The sequence below is a fragment of the Micropterus dolomieu genome, linkage group LG02 (assembly GCF_021292245.1).
Source record: "Micropterus dolomieu isolate WLL.071019.BEF.003 ecotype Adirondacks linkage group LG02, ASM2129224v1, whole genome shotgun sequence".
In the NCBI taxonomy this organism is placed as follows: domain Eukaryota; kingdom Metazoa; phylum Chordata; class Actinopteri; order Centrarchiformes; family Centrarchidae; genus Micropterus; species Micropterus dolomieu.
The window spans coordinates 24,618,861-24,628,725 of NC_060151.1; the positions used below are offsets into that span (position 1 = coordinate 24,618,861).

Consider the following 9,865-nt stretch of genomic DNA (forward strand, 5'->3'; position numbering starts at 1 on the left):
TCCCATCAGCCCCAGCTGTACTTTGTGTTTGTATGCTAATTAGCAAATGTTAGCATGCTAATACTCTAAACTCTAAAGATGGTGAGCATGAGAAACATTGTACCTGCATTGTCCTCAGCATTGTCATTGTAAGCATATTGCCATTCTAGCGTTAGCATTCAGCTTGACGCACCACGGTGCCAAAGTACTGCCTCACAGAGCAGCTAGCATGGCTGTAGATTTTTAGCGTCAATTCTTCTCAACTATTGAACATGTGGATTTATACATTTAGAAAAGCTGTATCACAAAGTTGTAGCTTAGAATATTTTTTATTGAAAGAAAAGATATGTGCGTCTTCATTAGAGTTCAGTTGACTTTTAATATAGTGTTATTTTGCCTGTAAAATATATAATGTTATAGGAAAGAAAAAGACATAAGTCTTATAAGACTTAATCCACTTTTTATGAACCAAGCAGTAAGATATACACCTAACATTGAAACATTTCAAGATTTGCATAAGATTAATATTAAAGTTGGATTAAATGAATTTGATGAAATGAAAATGTATGTTTAGGAAAACCTAACTTATAGTAAGTAGAGTACCCTAAATTTGCTATAAACCGAGAGTTATAATCTGTGCATGCAGTTCTGTGTCTGTGTGAAGTTGTTTGCATGAGTACGTACAGTGTAGCCCACATATGTTTGTGTCCTTGGGAGGTGACTGTGTTCGTGTCCTGGCTTGTTCCCTGTTCTGAAAATACTCTGCAGGCTTGATATTAGCTCGTATCACTTGACATATACAGCGACCATGAAGTCAAACTATATGCAAATGAAGTTAGACGGTCAGGCGAGCTATGCTTACTATGCTATGCTTATGCTTAGCTTGTTTCAGGCTGTTTGTTTCACAGCCTGAAACAAACAGCCACTGCTAACCCTAATGTTAAATAGATTCAAATCAGCTGACTTTGGAAGCTGTGACCCAACGTGGAATGGTCGCCGATATTAGAGCCAAGCCACGCTCGGCCCGAGAAAGTCATTTAAAGAGAGAAAATCCAGAGGATCAGCAAACTATAAGGCATCTCTCTGCCTCTCCCTCAGTCCGTCAGAGCACATTCTTGCCGCGTACCTTCAGAAACCAGGCAGTCAGGGTTGCAGGCTGGGACACGTCTAATAGCCATAAACTGAAACTAGGCTAGTTTCTCCCTGTAGACAAGAACTAGCTTTTCTCTGCTCTTTCTCTCTCCATCTCTTTATCGCTCTGACAGAGATGCTGATACTATCTGAGCCTCTTTGGGAACATGCGATTTAATAGGCTGTTGTCATTCTTGTCTACAAAGCACGGACGTCTGTGAGGTGGAGAGTACAAAGGCAGGCTGTGTCTGATGTCAGATATGTTTTTATGACGTCTCGTGTTGAGAGATTTCCAAACTTTGATCAAGTATTTAGTATTTTTCTATACAATTTGGAAAATAAAAACAGGAAGAGGCATGTCAACAGATGCAGTATTTTACTCTGTACCCACTTGGAATCTCTCACCATGAATCTAAGCTGTAAATTACCAGGAGATTTTTGTGGCGGTTCTTGTGGGGAACAGTAGGGGCTCATACACTCAGCTCCTGCCCTCAATGCTGTTATTGTGCTGCTCTGGAAGATGAAGGGGGTAGTGTGTCTGTGTGGGTGTGTGGGAGTTCAGTCTATGACTATCTTTACTAGCTGGACCCTGAACACAACAGAGCAGGACCAAGACATTCTGCGCTGGCTTCTGTCCTGCTTCTAAAAGGCCTCTTGCCCCCTCTGTCTTGTCTTACAGGGACTAGCCCCCTTGTTTCTCTGTCTTTCTGTCTCTTAATCTCATTCTTTCTTGTGACCGTAGCACAGAGTATAGAAAAAACAAAAGTTGCCACCTAATGCTTGGTCGCATTTATAGTCTTGTTCATAAAGCTGAAACAATTAGTATATCAATCGATCAGTCAATCAACACATAATCAACAGACAACTGCTTTGAAATTGATCATTTTTAAAGCAAAAACGGTAAATATTAACTGGTCCCAGCTGCTTATTTGTCTTACATGAAACATTTCCTTTAGTTGTTGTACAGCTGTATAACATTTAACATTTGAGAGGTTTGGTTATCTTGCTACATTAAAAGAAAAACATGTTTATATTTATCAAATTGTGGTATAGAAAAAGGTGTAATTTTGGCGCTGGTTCCCCGCAACTCTAAAATATCAAAGTAGATATGGAAAGTAAGTGAAGACAGCCTTGCTATATACTTGATAACAATGCAAGTAATCCACTGAGTTTTGAAGGAATTTTAAAAGGATGTGGCAGTAACAAGATGTATGTAGATGTGGTTTTAAAGTTACTTTAGACTCTTTAGGCTCCCTTTGTTAGTTTTTTATACTTCTGTTCGTGCTCTCTCTTCTTCCTTCATCTCTCTTCCCCATATAACCTCTGAATGCTGGACTCCATATCTGTTGCAGGATATATTGTATGAGTCGGGACAGAGCGTGTTGCAGTATGTTGCTCCCCTCTGCTGGTCCTTCTCTGTCTGGTGGCTCAGAGCTCACTCTCTGGCTGTCCGTTAATGACGGCCTTTGTTAAACCCACAGCCTGGTTATTTCTGGGCCGCGCTGTGAACAGGCAGATTCCTCATCCCAGATTGGAAATGTTTTCCGCCTTATGTCGGGGCTCTAGCATGCACAGGAGTGGAGAATAGAACAGCGAAGATGAAAGAAGGCCAGATGGGAAGAGAGACGGAAAGAAAAGTAAAGAAGGTGAAAGACGAGAATGATGGCGAGGGATGAGGGCTATTCGCAAGATATTTCAGGGACAGAGGTGTAAGAAAAAAGGAAATCAGATCAGAAGTGAGATGAAATGAGAAACCACAGCAAGAATTTAAAAAAAGGACTATGTGTTGGTCTTTGGGGTGGACCTCAAACTGAGTCCTTCCAGTCTACAGACCTGTCTGAGGCTGTACTGCCCTCTGTTGCTCGCACAGAGAACACACCGAAGCCTGCAATTCAGTCCTGGCAGTTTAAAATGTCAGCGGCAAATCCAACTTCTCCTCATTTTACGCAAATATCGGGCCACTCTCTAATCCTCTCTGTCAGTCCGGAAGTGTGAGTGTGGGTGAGTGTGACTTGCGGTTTCATTTCCCTTTGCATCAGCTGAAACTGTTTAAGTCTTGTAGCCTGTGTGACCCATAAAGCTGCATTATGACTTTGTCTTTGGGAATACTGAAGCTTTCAATCATGGCATATACGCTACCACTAAATATCTACATTAAATTATCCACAATATTGTTTTCTGACCTTGTTGGTCTGTGACACTTTCTCTTATATCCTCACATCAGATGATACACTACTTTAGATTTCATAAAGAACTGAAACCTGGAGCCAGTAGATTTCTGTTACAAAACCCCCTCTGTTAGCAGCAAACTAGCTCTTCCTATGGAAACAGAAGACACAGGTACTGCATTATCTGTTAATTATTTACCTATTTCACCATGTGCCTGTGTAACGTTTTGTCTCTTTTACTCAGGTTGCGAATGTATTTGTTCTTACCTGAGACAGTTGCACAGGTTTTAGATCCTTCAGCTTCTTTTGAGGACTTCACCGGAATCACCGTATATGTTTGTGTTTGTGGTCTGCCTTTTGTATACTTCTCACTGGAATGTATAAAATGCCTCTCGTTGGAGTACGAGTATGTGTTGATTTTGCGGTTGAAAGAATGAATGTTAAATACTACGGGAAAGAAATGGAAACTCTGAGATGAATTATCTTGTTTAGTATCCCTGATGGTAACCCTGCGGTTCCTCACCGTTCCTCTCCTTTAAAAACCTCTCCACTTCCTCACCTTCTCCTAATCTAACCCCTTTTACTTTTCTTCTTTTTCCCTTCTGCCCTTTTTTCTAACACCTAACCCTACCCCCTCTTCCTTTCTCCTCCTGCCTCCCCTCCTTCCCTTCACCCTCCAACAGATGAGCCGACCAGCCCTGACGCTGATTTGCGCGCCCGCCACGTGCCGGCGTCCTCTGTGGTGTCCAGCGGCATGAATTCGGCGCCCGCCGTGGTCACCAGTCCCACCTCCCCCACCTTCACCTTCCCCCTCACTAGGCTCTTCTCACACGACTGCAGTGAGTGCCCCCTCCTCCCCCTTCTCCAATCCCTTCCTCTCCACTACATGGAGCTGAAAAGTACCTTATTTTTGGAGTTTACCTGTGATGTAGATGATCCCTCTTTTTACTTCAGAGAGGGACTGATGAAGCATGCATGAGATTTTAAAACCCTCCTAGTTAGTTGTTGTACTAAGTTATGGAAGAGAGTGTAGGAGCCTTTTTGCTATAATATTATAATAGTCAATAATAGACTAAAATCCTTGCAAAGAGGTTTTTAGCAGCTTTATAATATTTTTGCATGCTGGATATGTAGTTTGCATGTTTGACACAAAGAAAATTATTGAAACATGTTTGTTCAGCATGTGTTTGGGTCTTTTTCGAGCTGTGCATGAAGTCCAAATGTCATTCAGATTTATTTAACTCCCAGTTCAGTTAATTTGGACAAACTTAGACGTGCATGATACTTTAAACAAATGGCTCAAATGCATGACATTCTATGTTTACTGAAGATCTGCCTGCATGCCAGTGGTGAGAAAAGTGACCAGAGATGATTTAATCTAACCCACCATTCCAGCTCATCTTCCCACCATCCCTCCTCACCACGCCACCCACTCACCCACCACTCCTCCACCACCTCCTGCTCCCTCCCTCACTATCCCCTCTCCTAATCCAACACCGTCCACTCAGGGTGATTGGCATTACATCAACATTCTGTATTTCTCTGTGTCTCTTTCTCTTCGTTTCTTTTCTCTCTCTCTCTCTATCTCTGCTCATTCATCCTCTCATCGAGCAGGCAGTATTAAATCCAGTCGCCGTTCCTCCTATCTTCTAGCGATCACCACGGAGCGATCCAAGTCATGTGACGAGGGACTCAACACATTCAGAGAAGAAGGGCGAGTCTTCTCGTGAGTACTGTCAAACTGAGACAGCTGGCTGTTAATTGGATTAAAATTACAATTATTAAATTACATGTGCAGTCAGACATTTTGACAGCTAACCCTCAGTTGTGTCTCTGTACTTCACAGGAGGCTACCAAAGAGAGTGAAAAGTTTCTTCACAGACGGAGTGAGTTCTTCACCTTTAATTAACAAACATAGGGTGACAAATTCTTCTAACTTTTCAACATCTAAACCTTATTTTTTTATAAATCATGTCCTGCAATGTCTCTTTACCAGGTCAGGTTCTCTGCAATATTAATCACATGTTATTTAGTCAGAAAATGACACCAAGAAATTTACAAAAATAAAAATGGATGCCCTGCAGTTTAACAGACCAATTCAACAAACATACACCGACTTAACCACAGTTAAGGTCAGACCAAGTAGGGCTGTAACAGCAAAACCCCTGAGTATATCGAATTGAGCAGGGGCGTGTTTTCTTGTTTATTAATTCAATGTGTAAAATGTGTTATTCCTTTCTTTGAAAAGTAGAATCATTTTCATTTTGGCGGTCAAGGTGCTTGAAACATCGGATTAATGGAGCTAGTCAAATTCAATCTGTGTCAGCTTTAATAAAGGTGTCAGTGAGCGTTTGGCAACTTACAGTACGGTGGCACAAAGAGGCCAGATAGTTGTTGCCTCAGCTGCTGGTGCATCAGTTGCGAAATTAAGTCATTTGGAAAGAGGAGAGGTGTGACATTCATGACAAAATATGCCACACTGGAAAAACCCTGTTCATGAGAAACAAGGGTCACAGCTAAACCCTCTCAAGCACAGACTGAATAAAACATAAGATTTTGAGCTTAAAAAACAACCAGTTGACTCAACCCCTCAGCAACAACATTATTCATTTCAGCATGAGCTCGCAGGGTCACGTGGAGATAAGGACATATTCTTTAATACCTTGTCAGCAAAGTGTGGCCTTCTGTTCATGTACCTTTTGATTACCATACTGAATTAAAACTGATAAATGTCAGATTTAATGGCTTTTAATGTTTCAGGACTCAAGACAACAAAGAGTAGAAATTTTGGTTTGCTGGCATATCAACCAATGTTCTGAACATTTCCCTGTTTGTGTTTCAGTCCCTGGACAACCTAGGGACAGCAGAGGAGGTTCGATCAAAGCGCCACTCCACCTCAGAGCTGGGAAACATCACTTACAGCGACGTGCGGCGAGAAGGATGGCTGCACTTCAAACAAATCCTCACAGAAAAGGGCAAGGTGGGCACACCAGGCTTGATTTAAAAAAAAAAAAATTGAAGGCAGGAAAGCATTTAAAGACGTGACATCTTATCTGTCCTTCACAGAAGGTGGGCAGCGGCATGCGTCCGTGGAAGCGAGTCTTTTCGGTGCTTCGCTCCCATTCGTTGTTCCTCTACAAGGACAAGAGGGAGGCAGTGCTTCGCGGGGCCACGATCGGAGGGGCGGCCGAGGACGAGCAACCGATCAGCATCCGCGGCTGCCTGGTGGACATTGCGTACAGTGAGACCAAACGAAAGCACGCCCTGCGGCTCACAACCCAGGACTTCTGCGAGTACCTGTTGCAGGCAGAGGACCGGGAGGACATGCTGGACTGGATAAAGGTCATCAGGGAGAACAGCAAGTCAGACAGCGAGGTTAGAGCACACACCTTCGCCTGTCGGCTTTTAACCTCCTCTGTAACTATGCCTCTAGTGTGTAGTTTCTATCAGAATCCAGTCGTAACAGATGTGTTTGCTTGTTGCAGGAGCTCGGCTTCTCCAGACAGGCCCTCATTAATAAGAAACTGAATGATTACAGAAAACACAGGTGAGTTACCTGATAATGAAGCTGTCTTTACCACTGCACTCATTTGTTGTCATGACTAACAGCTAAACCCAACTCTCTGTCTCCCCCTGCAGTCCAACAGGCAGCAAGCCCGACTCCTCTCCCAGGATGCCCCGCATGAAGCCTCCGTTCCTGCACGCCAAGGCGGAAAACGCTGCAGGGGCACCACGCTCCCCCAAAACAGAGAGTAAAGGTAAGTTATTGTTATTTACTTTTACTGGAGCACTCAGTCTGCAGCTTGTTCTGTCTTCACATGGAGCTCGGGATTAATTCACTCTTCTTGTAAATGCACCATCAGTGAATTGCTATAACATCAGACCTCCAAAACTGGAAACTGTATTAATGTTTTTGATTAAATATCAGAAGTTAGCGAGGTTAGGTCTCCTGTAAGACCAGAAGATTAGTTGGCGGTCACTGTGACAGTACAGTTCAGGGTAATTCTGTGTTCTATTTAGAGACCAGGGATTTGTTACTCTGTTAATATCACAGCATATTAACAAAGGATAAGACATCTTAAATTTTAGAATAATATATTTTTTATGCTTTATGCTATAGTACAACACACAGTGGACACAAGAACTAGAGCCAAGGCAGAACACTAAAATGGTGTCTTTTCATAACTTTTAGGAAAGAAAACTAAATAGTCATACATTTTAATTTTCTTAACCTATCGTGGCTTTTTAATTGTACTATTTGTAATTCTTTGACCAGTTTATTTAAATAAAGATGTCCACATTTTATAGAAATTTTACAATTAAACCTGTGTGTTAGAATATCGTGTTGCATTATCAATCTGTTTGAGCAATATATCTTTCCGGGCAACAGATTTAATAATGTAAGGACTTGGTAAACCAAGACGCAAATGCTCAAGATATGTGTCAACTTTTTATTGGATCTCTCTTCAGATGAGAGCGGCCCCCCGAAGTCTCCATGGGGAATCAACATCATGAAGAAGACAAAGAAGTCTGGGCCTAAAGCTTTCGGTGTGAGGTTGGAGGATTGTCAGCCAGGTGTAAATAACAAGGTTAGCTTCGATATCCTCTGTCTTACCTGAATGCAATGAATCAAGATCCTCTGCTGGCTTTTTAATTTGTGACTAAATTCTGTCTGTGTCCGACTCAGTTCATCCCATTGATCGTGGAGATATGCTGCGGTCTGGTGGAGGACATGGGTCTGGAATACACCGGGATCTACAGAGTCCCCGGGAACAACGCCGTTGTGTCGATGCTTCAAGATCAGCTCAACAAGGGCGTCGACATCAACCCTGCAGAGGAAGTGAGGAACAATAATAATAATAATAATAATAATAATAATACATTTATTTATAAAGCGCTTTCAATCAAAGTGCTTTACAAAAAGAATACAATTAAAATACAAACAGCACAATAAAGATTTAAATTAAAACACTAAAAAGTAAATAGCACTATACAAAGTCATCAAAGATAAACGAACATTTAGGACTCATGCGCAGCAGTGAATAAGTAGGTCTTAAGCTTTGATTTAAAAACCTCAATTGAACATGCCAGTCTAATTTCTGCTGGAAGACTGTTCCATAATGTTGGAGCACGAAACGAAAAAGGAACACAAGAATTACACCTGTACATTTACAGTAGAAAGGTGTCATTCAGCTGTATATAATGCAGAAGGTAAAATACTTTAATCGCTGACTCCTCTCTGTGTCTTCTGCTGTCAACAGAGGTGGCAGGACCTCAATGTTGTCAGCAGTTTACTCAAGTCATTCTTCAGGAAACTTCCGGAGCCGCTCTTCACTAACGGTGAGTCCAAACGTGTCAGAGCAAGCCATCACAAATTTTGCACTCCGTCACACTGCCATGAGTTCATGTCAAACCGACCGTCTCACCTAAAGTTTATTTTAATATTTTTACAGACAAGTACAACGACTTCATCGATGCCAATCGGATGGAAAATGCATCAGACAGACTAAAGACCATGAAGAAACTGGTACGCGTTTGTGGTCAAGGATCAATTTGAACATGATCCTTTAAACATCTAATGTGTGTTTATGCGTGTTTGTAGCAGAAGTCAGGCAGGTTCAACAGGTTTATCTGTCATTCCTCTTGTTTCTCTTTCGTAGATCCGAGACCTCCCAGATCACTATTACCACACTCTCAAGTTCCTGGTGTGTCACCTGAAGACTGTAGCCGACAACTCAGATAAAAACAAGGTGTTTGAAAGACACGTGATTAAAAGAGAATCGTGTGGTCATCACTGTGATGTCTTTAATATTAATGTCTTTCGTCTTTACCTGGTCTTTGTAGATGGAGCCCCGTAACCTGGCTCTGGTGTTTGGGCCGACGCTGGTCCGGACGTCTGAGGACAACATGAAAGATATGGTCACACACATGCCTGACCGCTACAAGATAGTAGAGACGCTCATCCAACATGTGAGAGATACCACTCAGACACACTCAGACACACACACACACACACACAAATTACTAACAATCCTTTTCATGCTTAATATTTCTTTCTCTCTGTCATTCTTGCAGGGCGTCTGGTTTTTCGCTGAAGAGCAAGACAAGGATGAAAAGGTATGTTTCCCATATTGTTGTTTTACAGCTTGTGGACAATAATAGTTAGACTAACACACTGAAAACCTTAATTTACAACAGAGACAGTAAAGATAGAGCTGAGGATGTGACTTCATTATCTAAATCTCATACATTAAAATAATATTGTCATAAAAACATCTGCCACCGGTAGTAAACTTGTTTCCAGAACATAAATTACAGTAAGAAACCACAAAATAAATGTGAAGCTGCTCTGCTCAGTACTGATAGCAGCCATTTGTTTATATAAATTTACGCTATGTCATTTCTCAAAAGTCCCTGAAACAAGAAAAACATCTCCAATCATGGACGTTTTTTCATGTTTAAAGGGAAAAAAAATTATTGAATATTTAGGATCTTTCTTTTGATCATACACTGATGTGATCATAGTGACTTTGAATTTGATCTTTTATTTTTGTGATTGAGAGGACAGATAGAGTCTATTCAAAAGC

At 41.6% G+C, this 9,865-nt stretch overlaps 1 protein-coding gene across 1 annotated transcript in view; it reads left to right on the forward strand.

The window, feature by feature from the left end:
- The window catches only part of arhgap23a (Rho GTPase activating protein 23a), a 35,740-nt gene that overhangs the window by 17,531 nt on the left and 8,344 nt on the right, over positions 1-9,865 (forward strand). The window contains exons 8-21 of the mRNA XM_046035315.1: positions 3,962-4,117; positions 4,893-5,004; positions 5,125-5,164; positions 6,121-6,258; positions 6,345-6,653; positions 6,764-6,825; positions 6,918-7,036; positions 7,749-7,867; positions 7,966-8,118; positions 8,540-8,618; positions 8,732-8,805; positions 8,939-9,028; positions 9,123-9,248; positions 9,354-9,395. Coding sequence (XP_045891271.1) covers positions 3,962-4,117; positions 4,893-5,004; positions 5,125-5,164; positions 6,121-6,258; positions 6,345-6,653; positions 6,764-6,825; positions 6,918-7,036; positions 7,749-7,867; positions 7,966-8,118; positions 8,540-8,618; positions 8,732-8,805; positions 8,939-9,028; positions 9,123-9,248; positions 9,354-9,395 — 1,619 coding nt within the window. The remainder of the gene's footprint in view (positions 1-3,961; positions 4,118-4,892; positions 5,005-5,124; positions 5,165-6,120; positions 6,259-6,344; positions 6,654-6,763; positions 6,826-6,917; positions 7,037-7,748; positions 7,868-7,965; positions 8,119-8,539; positions 8,619-8,731; positions 8,806-8,938; positions 9,029-9,122; positions 9,249-9,353; positions 9,396-9,865) is intronic.